This window comes from Hypanus sabinus, chromosome 12 (genome assembly GCF_030144855.1).
Source record: "Hypanus sabinus isolate sHypSab1 chromosome 12, sHypSab1.hap1, whole genome shotgun sequence".
Taxonomy (NCBI): domain Eukaryota; kingdom Metazoa; phylum Chordata; class Chondrichthyes; order Myliobatiformes; family Dasyatidae; genus Hypanus; species Hypanus sabinus.
Genome location: NC_082717.1, coordinates 63,472,112 through 63,489,841, shown reverse-complemented (window position 1 = coordinate 63,489,841; position 17,730 = coordinate 63,472,112). Strand labels below are relative to the sequence as shown.

The window sequence follows — 17,730 nt, the reverse complement described above, 5'->3', positions numbered from 1 at the left end:
AATACTGAGAGAGAGAGAGTTGCAATATCAGAAGTGGTGACTTTTATGCCACAACAGATAACACAAGTAGATTTCAAACTTCTTTGACAGGCAGGGTAATTATTTCTACCATTATGGTCAATTTATATCTCTTAACTAATATCAAGGACCAGAGATTGGTCATTATTGCACTCCTGTCTATGAGAACTTGATGCTCACAATTTTACCGTCATATTCTGTGAATAGAATTTCATTCTGAAATGCCCTGAAAAATATTAAAGGTAATATGTAAATATAGCCTTTCACCTTGAACCTGTATTCTTATGTTGCTTGTCACATTAACATCTGTATTCCTTCCATTTATGAACACTTCATTTACTACAGATGCTGCCTCATCCATTGATCCATTGGGTTCCATTTTTTGTTCTGAATTTCCAGCATTGATTGGGTTTTTTGTGTTTTTGTTGAACATACGCTATCACATTACTAAGGTCAATAGCATACAGGAGAGCAGACTTGTTAGTCCATCATATTAATCATTACTTTTTGAAACTATTCAATTTTCCTCACTCTCCTACCTTCCTCATTGGTCAGAGTTCTTACCTGAGGTTAATATCCTTTATGAAAGATACTAGTGAATCTTCCGGGTTGTTGTTCCAGAATTTAGACCCTGTAATATATTTCTAAGTCTGGATGGTGTTTGTCTTCGAGGGGAATTAGCAGGCAGTTGTGCTTCTATGCATTTGCTGCCATATACTGTTTAATAGAAAATATGTGTACATATCATTATCTCCACTATCCAGTTGCAGCTCTACTTTGTCCTGGATGTTGAGCTTCAGAATTGTTGGAGCTGCATTCATCTAGGCAAATGGAGAACATTCTATCACACTGATGACTCTTGGTCTGTAAATGGTGACAAGGTTTTGAAGGTATCTGGGCAACTGACTCACAAGATACCCGGCCTCCTCTTGCAGCTACTGTTGCAGCCCACTATTTTTACATAACTGGTCCAGCTGAATTTTTGGTTAATGTTATCCTTTAGGATGCTGATAGCAGGGCCAGGCAAAGGGCTATCTTTGAATACTGAAGGTAGGCTAATAGACTTACATTGGAAGCTATCATTGCATGCAGTTTGTAGCACAAATCCATACCATATTGCAGTCTCCTTTTCCACTGCTATTTACTGAGGATGAATCAATAAAAAACAATGAAAGATTACAGGTCAATAAAAGATCTCTTCAGCTACTTATTGAATAGGAAATTTAGATTGATGTCGTCTTCCTCTGCATAGAGAAGAGCCAGCACTTGGGCCATGTTAAGACAGTAATACTCACCTCCACATAGTCTGTTGGAACAAGTCCCGTCACTCCCTGAGCATTTGTTGCTTCACACCATCCACCACCTATGTTCTGAAAATAAGCATAAGCTACATTTGAGAATTCAATGTCATAAAGAATTAATTGCCAAGAAATGAAAACTTTTAAGCCTCTGCAGCTAAGAGACAACCTAATAGCATCACTCACAAGAGAAAACCTGCAAATACTGGAAATCCAAGCAACATACACAAAATGCTAGAGTAACGCAGCAGGCCAGGCAGCATCTATGGAAAAGAGTCCAGTTGACATTTTGGGCCAGGACCCTTCATCAGGACTGGAGGAAAAAAAAGATGAGTCGGAGTTAGAAGTTGGGGGAGGAAGAAGCACAAGGTGATAGGGAAAACCGGGAGGAGAGGAGAAGAGGGGTGAAGTAAAGAACTAAGAAGTTGATTGGTGAAAACGATACAGGGCTGGATAAAGGGGAATTTGATAGAAGAGGACAGAAGCCCAAGGAAGAAAGAAAAGGGGGAGGAGCACCAGAGGGCAATGATGGGCAAGTAAAGAGTTCAGGTGAGAGAGGGAAAAGGGAATGGGGAATTGTGAAAGGGGGAGGGACATTACCTGAAGTTCGAGAAATCAATGTTCATGCCTTCCGGTTGGAGGCTACCCAGATGGAAGACAAGGTGTTGTTCCTCCAACCTCATCACCCCCAGTGGCAACCCATTTTCATTCCCATTCCGATATGCCAGTTCATGGCCTCCTCTACTGTCACAAGGAGGGCACACTCAGATTGGAGGAGCAACATCTTGTATTCTATCATGGTAGCCTCCAAACCGATAGCACAAATATAGATTTCTTGATCTTCCAGTATTGACCCGCCCTCCAACATTCCCCCTTCCTTTTCCCTCTCTCACCTTACCTGCCCATCACCTCTCTCTGGTGCTCTTCCCTTTCTTCCATGGCCTTCTGTCCTCTTCTATCAGATTCCCCCTACTTCAGCCCTGTATCTCTTCCACCAATCAAATTCCCAGCTCTACTTCAGCCTTGCCCCCCACCATCCCGGTTTCACCTATCACCTTGTGTTTCTTCCTCCCCTACCCCTATCTTCTAACTGACTCCTCATCTTGTTCTCTCCAGTCCTGATGAAGGGTCTTGGCTCAAAATGTCGACTATACTCTTTTCCATGGATGCTGCCTGGCCTGCTGAGTTCTTCCAGCATTTTATATGTGTTATCAGCATCACTCTCAATTTTTGGAATTTCTGACAGTCATAGAAACAGATTAAACCTGGAGCAAGGATCCAAATTACTATTTCAATTTTGTAATACGTGTTTATCTGACAATGTGAAATGTAAAATTTAATCTGGGTCAATCTAATATACACCAGTGGCTATCCCTCGAGGTGAGGATGATGGTCTTCGTTCTGTTGATCTATTTATGGGCTCTCAAGTGGCTTACAAGTCCAATCTTGGCTCTGAAACTTCTTCCGCATTCAGGACAGGTTCCAGATGGCAGATTGGACTTTGGTTGTTGCTGCCTCTCTTTCCATTTTCTTCTCTTTTCTTCTAATTCTGCACATCTGTTGGCTTCGAAATTTGCTGTTCCTCTCAGATTATGGTTTGCCAGAGTTTCCTGTCCTTGGCATTGGTTTCCCAATTGTTAATGTCGATGTTACATTTCTTCATGTTGGCTCTTAAGACATCTTTGAATCTCTTCCGTTGTCCACCTCTTTTACGTTTGCCTTCTTTAAACTGGGAGTAAATTTGTCTGGGCAGACGTTCATCTTTCTCCAAACAACATGAACATCTTAGTTGGTTCCTGATAATGTAGGGTTCAATGCTTTTTGTTTTTGCTTCACTTAGCATGTCGACGTTGGTTCTTTTATCTTCCTGGCTGATATTTAAGATGTTTCGAAGATAGCGTTGATGGAACTTTTCAAGTGCCTTTGGATGTCGTTGGTATGTTGTCCAGGTTTCTGATGCATACAGGAGCGTTGGGATCACCACTGCTTTGTACACTATCATTTTTGTGTCTGTTCAGATGTCACGATCATGAAAGACTCTTGTTCGGAGACATCCAAAAGCTGTTCCAGCACATTTAAGATGATGTCGGATGTCGTCATTAAGGTCGACATTGGAGGAGAGGTGACTTCCAAGATACGGAAAGTGGTCCACGTTTTCCAGGGTTGTTTCGCCAAGTTGAATTGTTGGCTCTATCCAATTTGTCTCAGTTGGTGATGGTTGGTAGATGATCTGAGTCTTCTTGGAATTGATGGTAAGTCCAAGTTTCGTGTATGCACGGTTGAAGGCAGTCAGAATTTGTTGTAGGTGATTTTCTGAGAAAGCTGCAACACTGTTGTCATCTGCGTATCAGAACTCGATGAGGGAACTCGTGGATGTCTTGTTTTTGGACTTGAGACAGGCAAGATTGAAAAGTCTGTCATCTGTTCTGTAGATTCCTAGGAGTAGGTTGTCCTTGATGAAGTAGATGATTGTCGCAATGAAGATGGTGAACAAAGTTGGGGCAATCATGCATCCGTGTTTTACTCCTGATCTGACTTGAAAAGGCTCACAGTTACTATTGCTGACCATGACTGTGGCAAGCACAGTGCACATTTGGTTAATGGTTGAACAACTGTGTTATAATAACACATCCACTGATTTTTTTTTAACTGTAACAAGCTCAAAGACTTACATGTATTGCAAGTAATTTGGATAAAAGTGCACATTCCCCATAATTATATTACATAATAATTGGCCTATAAAGATTAAATAATATAAAAAGACACTGCAGCAACAATCGTCAGTCTGCACTCAAGTGGAAAATATGGCATCAAAACTGATCTCAATGTTCTTGTATCATAAAAATCACATGGCTTTTTAATGTACTGCATGAGTTCTCATCTTTCAGTATTATATTTCCCATCATACACTGACTGACTTCCAGATTTGAATGTTTGCCACTGTAGTGGACCAACCAAAATTCTGAGTAATCCTGATAGACAACGGTTTCAGTAGTGGGTGAATCGAGAAGTAAAGGTCATTGTTCTAACCTAAGGGGTCACCCATATGAAAGGGAAGTGAGATTCTCTCTGAATCATGTTTCTCTCTTCCTGTGAAGGCAGTAGAAGATGTGCATGATTCACAGTTTACAGTTTTATAGTGTTACGTACCCCGTAACTGGGTCACTTACCAGCAAAGATAGAGAGGTCCGTTGAAGTCTGATGGTACTATTTTTAACAGTATTTATTGATAAAGATACACAAAAATTAGATCAATGCAAACATACAGATAATATACATCGTCAATACTAAATCTAAATGCACGGGTATAATAATAATCAATAAGAAATAGCTCTATCGTTGTCTAAGGGATAATGTATTGTCCGATGGAAATATAAAAGTCACTGTTAATTCGTTCAAGCTGCAGCGTTTTGGTTTGAGAGAAAGACGGGTTTAAAACTTGCCCCAGTCCTTTTATGATGTCAATCCTTCGAGTCGTTGGGAGTTGGCTTCCCCGTTGTTAGCCAAAAGCCGTTTTTCTGTGGTAAAGGGCACCGGTTCCGGGCAAATGGAACCGAACGCACGTGGCCTCCCCACCGGCTTCCACTATTACGGGATCGCTAGCATTCCTTCTGATGCGTCTGAGGGGCTGTTCCCACAGACCTCTTTTATCCTGACTCACAGGGTCTCAGATGTCAATCAGGTTAGGGTGATGCAATCCCTTCCTCAACCAGCCCATTTTGCCTGAGGGCTTCCATGTAGCACAGTATTGCAATACACAAGTTTGTCTCCAAGAGACAATGGCCGTTTCCTGTAGCTTTATATCGCCGGGGGTAACAAGACATTCAGCACGTCTCTCTCTCATTTCCTGGGTCTCCTGACCCAAATCAATAGTGATCTTGCAATTCTCACAAAGGAGGGGGCTGCAGGCGTAACACCCCCTTTCTTCAATGCGTTTTCACCAGCGGTTAAAACAAAGTAGTACAGAGTCTTACAGGACTGTAGAATCTAACACAATACAAAAGCTTTTCCTTTTCACTACAGAGTAATACAGTTATACATTCAATTCAGCATCTAAACAGTTAACGATTACAGTGTCACTTCCTTTAATATCTTAACCTCTTGTAGCATCAGACTTCAATTTAATAACCACCTATTTTTATTTCTTTCCTTCAGCAAACAAAAACTAAGGAGTTGTGATCTTAGCTTACGTGTATCTACAAAAGTTCATGCAAATACTAATCTTTATGTCGTTTTCAAACTTAACAGGCAGATTTCCATGGGGTTGTCTTTATTATTCACATTCTTTGTCGAAATCCCGTAAAACCGGCTTTTGCTATTTAAAAATGGCGTCCCCATTAACCATCGCATCTTTTCCGGTTAGTTCCCACGTGGGGAGCTTGGGTACCCTGGCAAAATAAGCTCTCGCCCGCTTCTTTCATAGGAGTTATTTTATCAACACCGTGTCCCAAACTTAGACCATCTTCTGAATTTCCACCCAATTCTTTAATTTTATACAGGTTGCTAGCCCTCTCTTCAGGACCCTTCAGGCTATTTGTTTTCAATTCGAACTCTTTGTTCAAGCAGCATTTCAAATTCTGCCTTTTCACACCACACTCTGGAATAACAATAGCATGCCCCCCCCCCCCGTCATCTTCCCACTTAATCTGTAAGCGATCCGCAGGCTTTAAATTTTCTTCATTCGATTTGGGAACTACATATTTCCCATTTCCTTCCACAATTATATTTATCTCCCCACTTTTGATATCCACATTAACTTTTAACACACCCTCGAGAACAAACACCTGGGGACTCTCACTTCCCACTATTATCAAGGTTAATCCTTTCTTCACTGAACCAAGTCGATCTGACCCACAAGGACGGCCTTCCTTTTCAACTGAATCAAATACCTCAGACCTTTTTCTGAGCTCCATTACTAGGTTCAGTATCACGTGCATCCAACACTTTGGACACACTCAAACGGGACATTTGCCTCTTTCAGACTTTCAATACCCGTACCTGGTCCAAATTCTAAATTCCCCTGATTCTCCCAGCTACTCTCTGGGCAACTCCCTTCTGGAGTAAACTCAACCCCGCGGGCTGAAACAACCTCATCTGCTAACCCAGCAGACTTCTTCAAGGTAAGGGCACCCTTTTCATCTAGGACTGCCCTCATTTCATTATCGAGAACACCTTTAGAATTTTCAACTTCTTCAAACAGTTCTGCCAAACCAGACAGATCATCCCTGTCCAACTCTGGACCTTTTAACTGCTCTATCGGTTCCTCATCTTTATTTTCTGCCTCTAGAACTTTTCTCCTCACTCAGGGCAGGTCTACCTCCTCTCCCTTATTCTCTTCCACTTTACTACTCTTCGTTTTACCACCCTTTAAACCCTCATGGTATAGGGTCGGTAAAAACGTCTCGGCCAAATCGAAACTGGCCGGATTTAAACTGCTCCCTTTCTCAGCTGCCTTTCTCGACATGCTGCGAGTGATCGCGCATGCAAGATAGATCTTAGAATCTAGGGGCGGGGCCGCAACACTCACCGGCCGGCTTGTCAGCATCAATGCTGACCAAACCTTACCACCTGCTAAATCGTTACCAAGAAGGACGTCCGCGACAGTTCTCGGGAATTCTGATCGCACCCCTATTTCAACTGGTCCAGACACCAGCTCACAATCCATAATGACCTTATGTAAGGGCACCATTCACAGCTACCATTCCCATCTTGCGACCAAAATCTAGTACCTTACTGCCGATCAATGACAGCTCAGCCCCCGTATCTCTCCAGATCCGTACTGGAACTGGTGTGTCTCCCTCCCTCACAGATACAGTTCCGTGTGACAGGCAAGTCTCAGACCCTTCTCGTACTCTGTCTACCCGGGGCTCTCTTGTCAATTTACTGATTACCGTGGCACATCCGATAGGGATTGCTGCTTTCCCTTTTCCTGTCTCTTTCCTCGGAGCAAAGCACCTAGATGCAATATGCCCCCCCTTTCCACAATTAAAACAGGTCAAGCCCGGAGATCTCTGGCCGTCTGGCCTTTCCCCCTCAACCTTACCACTAGCTCCCGGCGGGACCTCTGCCTCAGCCAGCGGGCTTTCTCAATCGTTCCCACGGTCTCTCTGGGAACTTTTATTTGAGGAAAACTTTGACTTGTGGGTTCGGGCATATTCATCTGCAAACCTAGCAAATTCTGAGATGGACTTATTCGGCTTCTCATTCAAATACATCCGGATATCCTCCGAAACACAACCTTTAAATTCCTCAATCAGAATTAACTCCCTGAGACGCTAATAATTCTCCTCCACTATCTCTGCTGTGCACCAATGGTCCAAGAGCACACCCTTCTCATAGGCAAACTCGGTATACATCTGATTCCACTCTTTCTTTAAAGTTCTGAACTTTTGTCTATAAGCTTCAGGTACTAGCTCATAACTCCGGAGAATGGCCGCCTTTACTTTGTCATAACTCTCCTCCTCTTCCTCCTCCATGAACAACGCCGTATATGTCCGCTGTGCCTTCCCTTTTAACACACTTTGTAACAACGCCACCCACTGATCTCTGGGCCACTTCTGATTCACTGCCACCTTTTCAAAAAGCAAGAAATAACCATCAACATCTGTCTCCTCGAACGGAGGGACTAACCTCAACTCCCAACTAACGTTAAACCGTTCCTCCCGGTTTGACCCTTGATCTCTTCGCCCTTGCCTTAACTTCTCCATCTCCAAGTCATGTTTCCTTCGTTTCTCTGCCTCCCCATTCTCTCTTTCCTTCTCGGCTCTCTCTTACTCTTTCTCAGTTGCTGCCAGCTGTTTTAACTGAATTTCATGCTCTCTTTGTTTCTCAGCTCTTTCCTGCTCCCGTTTCACCTCCAACTCCTTTAGCTGGAGCGCATGCTCCCTTTCTCTCTCGGCCCTTCCTTCTCCTTCTCAGCTGCCTTAACTTAATTGTATGTTCCAACTTTAATTTCTCCAACTCTAACTGAGCCGTCCCACTAGCTGGTACCTTTTCAGGGATATTTTCCAATACCTCAGCTGCAAACATATTTTTCCCGATATAATACTGAGTTATTGCCCTTTGCACCTCCGGCTTTTTCATTGACAACCTCACCTCTGCGAGGTTTAACCCCTTCGCCAAATTTATCGTCTGATTTGGTGGCCGCCTCTAGCGCCTTCAGAGTCAGGTTTTCTATAAGTTCACCCACGTCCATCTTTGCTGGTTTCCCATCTGGCTAACCGCATAACCAGATCCAAGTTTTGGATTTACAAGCCCGATTCACTGGCCTCCCAATTTGGTGTCAAATCCCAGACGAGCCCCCAATTTTGTTATGTACCCAGTAACTGGGTCACTTACCAGCAAAGATAGAGAGGTCCGTTGAAGTCTGATGGTACTATTTTTAACAGTATTTATTGATAAAGGGGCACAAAAATAAGATCAATGCAAACATACAGATAATATACGTCGCCAATACTAAATCTAAACGCGCGGGTATAATAATAATCAATAAGAAATAGCTCTATCGTTGTTTAAGGGATAAGGTATTGTCCGATGGAAATATAAAAGTCAGTTAGTTCGTTCAAGCTGCAGCGTTTTGGTTTGAGAGAAAGACGGGTTTAAAACTTGCCCCAGTCCTTTTATGATGTCAATCCGAGTTGTTGGGAGTTGGCTTCCCCGTTGTTAGCTAAAAGCCATTTTTCTGTGGTAAAGGGCACCGGTTCCAGGCAAATGGAACCGAACACACGTGGCCTCCCCACCGGCTTCTGCTATTACAGGATCGCTAGCATTTCTTCTGATGCGTCTGAGGGGCTGTTCTCACAGACCTTCTTTTATCCTGACTCACAAGGTCTCAGATGTCAATCAGGTTGGGGTGATGCAATCCCTCCCTCAACCAACCCACTTTGCCTGAGGGCTTCCATGTAGCACAGTACTGCAATACACAAGTTCGTCTCCAAGAGACAGTGGCCGTTTCCCGTAGCTTTATATCGCCGGGGGTAACAAGACATTCAGCACGTCTCTCTCTCTCATTTCCTGGGTCTCCTGACCCAAATCAATAGTGATCTTGCGATTCTCACAAAGGAGGGGGCTGCTGGTGTAACAATAGCACTGAATTTTCAGTGTCAAAATTACTTTGAGAATGCACGAGGTCAAAGCCAATAAACTCCCCTCCAACAAATGAAGAAAAAATTAAGGTACTCTCTGCCAGGGAAAACAGCAGGGGCATTAATTCTGAATCCTATATTTCTGAGCTGACTTTAAAAAAAATCACCAAAGAAATTACCAAAAATAATTTAAAACAGCCATAATCCAAAGTATTTCAATAACTAATTCCAGCTTTCTTCCTTTTCAGCAGAGGTCGTTCTTTGGTGAAGCAGCTTGAAGTTTAAAAAGAGCTTGGGAGCATTCAAATTTCTTTAGATGGGCCGAAATCAGCACAAGGTGACACAGCACTAAGTTTATAAAGAGCTCAGAAGCTTTCAGTAAAAAACACGAAATGCTGGCAGAACTCAGCAGGCCAGACAGCATCTATGGGAGGAGGTAATAACGACTTTTCGGGCCAAAACCCTTCATCAGGAGTGAAGTAACATGGGATGGTCGAGGGGGGATAAGAAGTGGGGGGAGGGGAGGGATTTCGTGTTTTTTATTTATTTCCAGCATCTGCAGATTCACTCCTGTTGCCTCAGAAGCTTTCAGCTTCCTTTTGGCAGGGTGAAATCATTGCAGGACCAATAAAAGAAAGAAGGTATAAGCTGAGCAGACATTGTTGGAGCTGTCATAGTGTGAGTGGGCCTGAGTTTGAGTGGTCCTGCTTTGGCTCAACAGATTGGGGTGAGAACGGCCTTTGACAAGAACATGCAGGGGTTCCAAGTAAGAAAGTCAGTTTCTGGTAAGTTTTTTTTTCTCTCTGTTTGTACATAGCTAGCAGGCAGAGAATGTATCCAGAGCTGGCAATATGTTTCTTGTGTGAGATACGGGAAATTTGGGAGAGCTCCAGTTTCCCTGATAATTACATCTGCATGAAGTACATTAAGCTACAGCTCCTTTAACAATCTTTTTATTAGAATAAAAAAAGTACATATATCTATATAAACAAGAGAATTGTCTCAAAAATCTGTATCAATAACAATTCAAATAAAAGGAAAAATACAAATTATCACGATCATACATTGAATTAATCTAATAGTATATAATAAGATAATGGATTCTCCTCTTATCCATAACAAGAAGGAAAAAGATGAAGAAACTTTTATAATTGAAATTTAATTGGGAAAAAACCCAAAACACAAAAGAAAAAGAAAAACTGGGCAGTTCATCTTGAGAGTAAAAGCAGGAAAAAAGGAAAAACTTTCTGATCAAATCCAAAACTTCGAAAAGGTAACTGGAAGGGCCATAAGTCAGAGTCTATGAAAATAATGAATAAAGGGTCGCCAAGTTTCCTCAAATTTAAAGGATGTATCCACTGTCTGACTTCTTATTTTCTCTAAACTTAAACAGGACATAATGGGGGAAAGCCAAAAAAGGACAGTAGGTGGATTGGAATCCTTCCATTTAAGCAAAACGGTTCTCCTTGCCAATAAAGTTGTAGCTACAGCTCCTTAAAGGACTGCGTAAAGGAACTAGAGCTGCAGCTGGATAACCTCTGGCTCATATGGGAAAATGAAGTGGAGATAGATCGGAGCTACAGGGAGGTAGTCACCCCTAAGTTGCAGGAGGCAGGTAGCTGGGTAACTGTTGGGAGACGGAAAAAAAATAGGCTGCCGACACAGAACAACCCCGTGGCCTTTCCCCTCAATAATAAGTATACTGCTTTGGATACTGTTGCAAGGGGACAACACAGTGACTAGGTTGCTGGCATTGAGTCTGGCTCTGTGGCTCAGCAGGGAAAGGAGGGATAAGAGGAGGGCAGTAGTGAAAGCAGATTCTGTGGACGTGGAAGAGAAACCTGGATGGTATGTTGCCACCCAAGTGCCAGGATCAGGGATTCTAAGGGGGAAAATCGGTTACACGGCATTACATCTATGGAAACACAGCGTATCCAAAGACAGGCAAGGAGGTAGGTGGAATGGGGCGGGGGGGGGGGTTCAAATGGCTTTATTAGTAAAAAATAAAATCAAATCCTTGTTAAGAGATGATATAGGATCAGAAGATGTCGAATCCTTGGAGTACAGTTAAGAAACAGCAAGGGTAAAAAGACCCTGATGGGAGTTATATACAGATCTCCAAACAGTAGTCAGGAAGGGGGCTACAAAGTAGAACAGGAGATAGAAAAGGCATGCAAAACTGGCAATGTTGCAATAAAAATCATGGGTGGACTGGGAAAATCCTGTTGGTGCTTGATCTCAGGAAAGGAAGTTTATAGAATGCCTATGAGATGGCTTTTTAGAGCAGTTTGTGGTTGAGCTCACTAGGAGAACTGCATTGTGTGTAATGTAATGACCCAGATTTGATTAGGAAGCTTTAGATACAGGAACCCTTAGGAGGTAGTGATCATGTGATTGCTTTCACCTTGCAGTTTAAGAGAAGATAAAATCAGATGTATCAGCATTACAATGGAGTAAAATGAATTACAGCAACATGACAGAGGAGTTGGCCAAAGTTGATTGGAAGGGGATATTAGCAGAGATGGTGCCAGGAAAGCAATGGCTGGTGTTTATGGGGCAAATTCAGAAGGCACAGGAACAATACATCCCAAAGATGAAGAAGTATTCTAAGGAAGGATGAGGCAACCATTGTTGACAAGTCAAATACAGTATATAAAAAAGGGCATATAATATAGCAAAAAACAGTGGGAAGTTTTAGAGAATTAGGAAGCTTTAAAACAAATAACAACAACAGGAGGCAACTTAAAAAAAGCAAAAATAAAATATGAAGGTTATCTAGCTAATTATATAAAGAGGATACAAAAAGAGAGATTTGATTTTGGATGACTGGAAAGGATGCTGGACAGGTGGTAATGGGGGTCAAAGAAATAACTTATGAGTTGAATAAGTATTTTGCGCCAGTCTTCACAAGGAAGATCACCATTGAATGCAATAAATCCCAGAGTGTCAGGGGGCAGAAGTGAGTGTTGCTGTTATTATTAAGAAGTTTCTTGAAAAGCTGAAAAGCTTGAAGGTAGGTAAGCCAGCTGAAGCAAATGAACTACACTCCAGGGCTCTGAAAGAAGTAGCTGGAGAGACTGTGGAGGCATCAGTAATGATCTTTCAAGATTCACTAGATTCCGGAGGCCTGAAAAATTGAAAATATCAATCCACTCTTTAAGTAGGGAGGGAGTCAGAACAAAGGAAATTAGATGCCAGTTAGCCTAACTTAAGTGGTTGGAAAGTTGTTGGGAGTCTAGTATTAAGAACGAAGTTTCGGGGTATTGGCAACCATTTGAAAAACTACGCCAAAGTCAGCATGGCTTCCATGAGGGGAATGTTGTCCGACAAATCTGTTGGAATTCTTTGAGGAAATAACAGGCAGGATAGACAAAGGACAGTCAGTGGAAGTTGTTAACTTGAATTTTCAGAAGGCCTTTGACAAGGTGTTGCACATGAGGCTGTATAACAAGTTAAAAGCCAATGGTATTACACGAAAAGTACCAGCATGAGTAGAAGATTGGCTGACTGGTCTTGAGGTAAAGTGTGGGAATAAAGCGGGCATTTTCTGGTTAACTGCCAGTGACTAATGGTGTGCCACGGGGTCATTGTTGGTACCATCTATTTTCACACTGTATGTCAATGATTTGGATGAAGGAATTGATGACTTTGTGGCCAACTTTGGTCGATCAAAGAAAGGTAGAGGTGCAGGTAATGTTGAGGAAGCAAAGTGTCTGCAGAAAGTCTTAAGATTGTTACAATGGGCAAAGAAGTGGCATGGAATAATATGTAGGTAAGTGCATCGTCATGCACATTGGCAAGAGGAAAAAAGGTGGAGACTGTTTTCCAAATAGGGGAGAAAATTCAAAATTCAGAGGTGCAAAGAGACTTGGGAGCCTTCTTGCAGGTTAAGTCGGTGGTGAGGAAGGCAAATGCAATGTTAGCATCCATTTTGAGAAGATTAGAATACAAAAGCAAAGATGTAATGCTGAGGCTTTATAATGCAGCATTTAAACCATACTTGGAGTATTGTGAATAGTTTGAGCCCCTCATCTAAGAAAAGATGTGCAGGCATTGAAGAGTGTTCTGTGGAGTTTCACGAGAATGATCCCAGGGACAAGTATTTGATACCTCTGGGACTATACTCACTGGAGTTTAGAAGAATGAGAGGGAATCTCATTGCAACCTATTGAATAATGTATTGAAATGTCTGAATCAAGTGAATGTGAAGAAAATGTTTCCTATAGTGGGGAGAGTCCAGGACAAGTCCTCAGCCAAACCCACTGGTGGGACATAGCAAGACCAGGGCTGTTACTGAGCAGAGTCTCTTGACAAAGGAAGTGACTGGTATTTTCTGTTACAACTATGGGGAAGTTGAACATTGCAAGTGGAAGTGTGAAGGGCAGGAAAACCTTCAGAAAGTTATTCAGTGGTTAATCAAACAGAGAAGGAAAGAGGTAACACTATGGAGGGACCCAGTAAGGAGTGGGTTGGCATTTTGAAGAGGATACGTTCCCGTCAGTGTCTCAAGGGAAATACTAAAGTACAAAACACTATTCCTTAAGGTTTAGTGGGACCAAGCTCTGAGGTAGCCATATGGATTGAAGGTGCTTACACTACAGCCATACTTAACACACGTTTTCAAGTTACTTTGCTTTCTAGATCCTTTTACAACTGATATTTGACGCATTTACCATTGTCGTCACTCAGTACCCTTGAGATTCAGCTGTTCAGTAACTGATGAGTACCCATATGATGGTTGCTTGTCATTGAAACTGGAGTTTTTGGAAACAGATGTTAGAGTAACTGAGACTGAGACTATTGAAACAGCAGTGTTGGTCTGCCTGGGCCCAGCTGAAAAGGGTGGAGCCTCCATGCTTGTGGAAACAAATATTGCTGTTCTGAGAAGGTTCATGGGAGCATACAAGGAGAGAACTTTTTGAAAACCTTATCCATCCACCCTGTTCATGGCTGCTTTTGAGAAAATACAAGTTCCTCCTAAGCAGGATGAAGATCAGAAACAAGGAACTGTGTGGTACACCCAGTCTATTCCTGTCATGTCAGGTCCTGGAGGAGTAGCTAGTGTGACAGGAACTGCCAATGCCAAGATTGCTGGAATGCCCAACAAATGGAAAAGGAGATTAACTGAGAAGGTGTTGGGACATGAAGATGTGTTTTCTACTGATGAGGCTGAGGTTGGTTACTCCAGGATTACTTGCCACACTATTAGAGCAACTGAGAACACCCCTTTCTGAGAGAAGTCTCACTGGTTAGCACCAGTGGAGGTTGAAGATGTTTGTCAGCACCTGCTTAAACTGAAGGAGACCAAGTTCAGTCACGGAGCAGGGGGACCGAGCCACCAGATGACACGAGTGACAGGCAGGGGGAGGCACACTCTAGTAGACAGGAAAGGTTACAAGGAATGGCTGAAGATGAAAGTGCCAAAGATGGTATAAGGAAGTCTCAAAGGGTCAGGAAACCCCCAGATAGGCTGGCCTATGACGCACTGAGGGAACAGTGTTGCACCTATCCCGCAGTGAGATATGTCACTACTATTTACAAATGGACTGGAGGTCCTGATGTCACAAAATTCCTTTGAAAACTGTTATCACAGATGGGTTGATAAATTTCGAAGTCATGAGGACATGACTAATTTTGGTGGGGAAAGAGTGTAGCACCCTGGTTAAGATATTTACTGCTGCACAGTAGGTGTTTCATTTTAGTAGATTTGAAGAGAACCCTGTTCTGCTTTCAGCATGTTTGGGTTTAAGCTAAAGGGATTGTGATGTCATCTCATCAGGATGGTGAAACTGGGAGAAGGTTCCATAGAATACTGTGCTGAAAGAGTTTTGTAATGGACACTGGTGTGGGATGAGGTCTTTGTGGTGGGAGCTGGGAGAGGACAGGAGTGAAGATGGCTGAGGATGCTGTCCCTGTTGCACAAGGCACTTTGTGCAAATGAATGGCTTCAAGGAGGAAAGACCAATACTCTGGAGGAGCCCATTTGTTCATGATGGAGTTCCAGTGACAATTAGAAGATCGTGTAGGCTTTTACGCAGACTGTAATGGGCCCCTTTCATTATAGGGTCCAGCGCGTGAGGTAAAGACAACTTCAAGATGAGCTCCAACTTGTGTACATTTTGACTGGATTAACTGTAATGCACCCTTTTTATTTTTTCCCTTTTCTTTTTCCTACTAACTGTTCAATAAAGCTGAAATTTGTAAACATACTTTCTTTATAATTGAATGCAGTGGACAGTCTGTTATTTCTTGCTGATGGGCGATTCCACAGGAACAGTAATTACACAGTATTCACACAGATCAGGGTTTGGGTAGGCGAGACATCCAAACACCCTGGGTTTGGTGGAACCCAAGTCATATCCATCCTAGACGTACGGAGCTGAGAAAGGTAGTTTTCTCACCACTGAGTCCAGTGGCTGTTAGCGAGGGGTTAACGAGCTGCCCCTTTAAAGACGCCCGATAAAAAGGGGTTTCAAACACTTTTAAGGTGTCTTAAAGGCAGAAATACAAAAATCAGAGAGCAGTGGGTGCATACAATGCCCTGCCAGGGGTGGTAGTAGAGGCAGATATATTAGGGACATTTAAGAAACTCTATATCAATAGACACATGAAAGAAAGAAATCTAGAGGGCTATATAGGAGGGATGGGTTAGATTAACCTTAGAGTAGGTTAAAAAGTCAGCAGAACATCATGGACTGAAGGGTCTGTCATGTGCTGTAACATTCTATGTTCAACTTACATAGGTTATAAATTTAGACAAGAATGACTGGATTTTTTTTGAGTAGGCAGAATTAAAATAGGTAGAAATCAGAAACAAAGAGCACAAACCGATTCCTTACCTCTAATATGGAAAGCCTCTCACGTAATTGTACTTTACAATGGTTTCAATTAAGAGAAATGGGTTTGTAAATCGGGTCATGCAATAATTGTTCCGGGAGAATGTAACTTGTATACAAAGTGAACAATCTGCAGCTGTAGCCTGGAGAATGTCCAGAGAACGCAGAGTTCTAACAACCACATAATAGATAATTTAAATTCCATGCCAGAATAAATTACATTGCAGAAAAGGTAAATGGCCAAAATAGTAAACACATTTGTGTCTACTCTGACTTCTTGTACCAATTTGGCCATTAAAAGACAAAGTGATAAAAATAATTGGAAACCAAAGAATGAATGCAATCAGTGACCCAAGAGGGATTGGAGAAAACAATAATTCTAAATTATTAATTTTACAAATTGTTAACTAATTTCTGGCCTGAGGGCCTTCATATTGAGCTTCTCAAGGTGGTGGCTGCAGAAATATTGGAAATATAATTTCTGGGTTCTCACATATGCATTCATTTGGGGAAAAAGCATATTTCATATAAATAGTTAACGGAGGGTAATGTTCATGTCCTCCTTAAGCTCAATTATGAAACAAATGCTGGAAGTTACTATGACAGAAGTTGAAAATTATCAAATGAGTATGCAGACAAGATTTTATCAAAGGGAGATGTTTACCAAATTTAATAAAACATTTGAAAGATTGTTACAAGAGCACAAGTCTGTCTACTCTACTTGAATTTTCCAAAGGCATTTATTGGGAAATTGACATATAGAAAATTTTACACAGCAAGTTGGTGACAAAGAAAGCAGCATGGATGGAGAGCTTGTTAAAAAGCACAAGACTAGAAATCACAAGGAAAAACAATAGCATACAGACAATGGAAAGGTACAAATATGTAAAGGGTAGAAACAACTGATTTCCTGAAATTCAATAAGTATCTTGTCTATTTTTGTCGAATAAAGGACATACATTCAAGTTACTGAAAATGTATTGCTAATAATATAGAAAGAAACAATATTGTTAATTAAAATACTTGTGGCAACAAAAATGCTACAGAGGACTTTAACAGTGAAAACATAAGAGGTGATCCACTTCCATCATATTTATTGACCTTTGCAACAGAGGAAAATGTCAATAGCAAGAGTACTAAGCTTTAGATTTAAGGCAAATAGCATATATCATAAGTGTACAAAGCTCTAATGAGGCAAGAGCTGCAATGCAGAGAAACCCTGGACACTCGTCCATGTGCAATCCTGCTGTCTCCACACAATTTTAAGCTGCCCCTCTTTCTTTTAAAATTTCTGTTTTCGTCAGTTTCATTTTATTTTAATGGGAACCTTGCACCCTTGCCCTGATGCTCCTGATTTTTCCCTCTGCCATTTTGCTTACAGGTGGTATAATAGCCTTATATTAATTCCACGGTTCTACTTTTATATGAATGTTATGTCTTTTCTTACATTTCTTGTTGATCTCTCCTTAGTCACTGGCTCTTCTTGGAGCACAG

At 41.8% G+C, this 17,730-nt stretch overlaps 1 protein-coding gene across 1 annotated transcript in view; it reads right to left on the bottom strand.

Moving 5' to 3' along the window:
- Positions 1–17,730, bottom strand: part of snx9b (sorting nexin 9b) — a 122,047-nt gene that overhangs the window by 79,975 nt on the left and 24,342 nt on the right. The window contains exon 3 of the mRNA XM_059986078.1: positions 1,314–1,388. Coding sequence (XP_059842061.1) covers positions 1,314–1,388 — 75 coding nt within the window. The remainder of the gene's footprint in view (positions 1–1,313; positions 1,389–17,730) is intronic.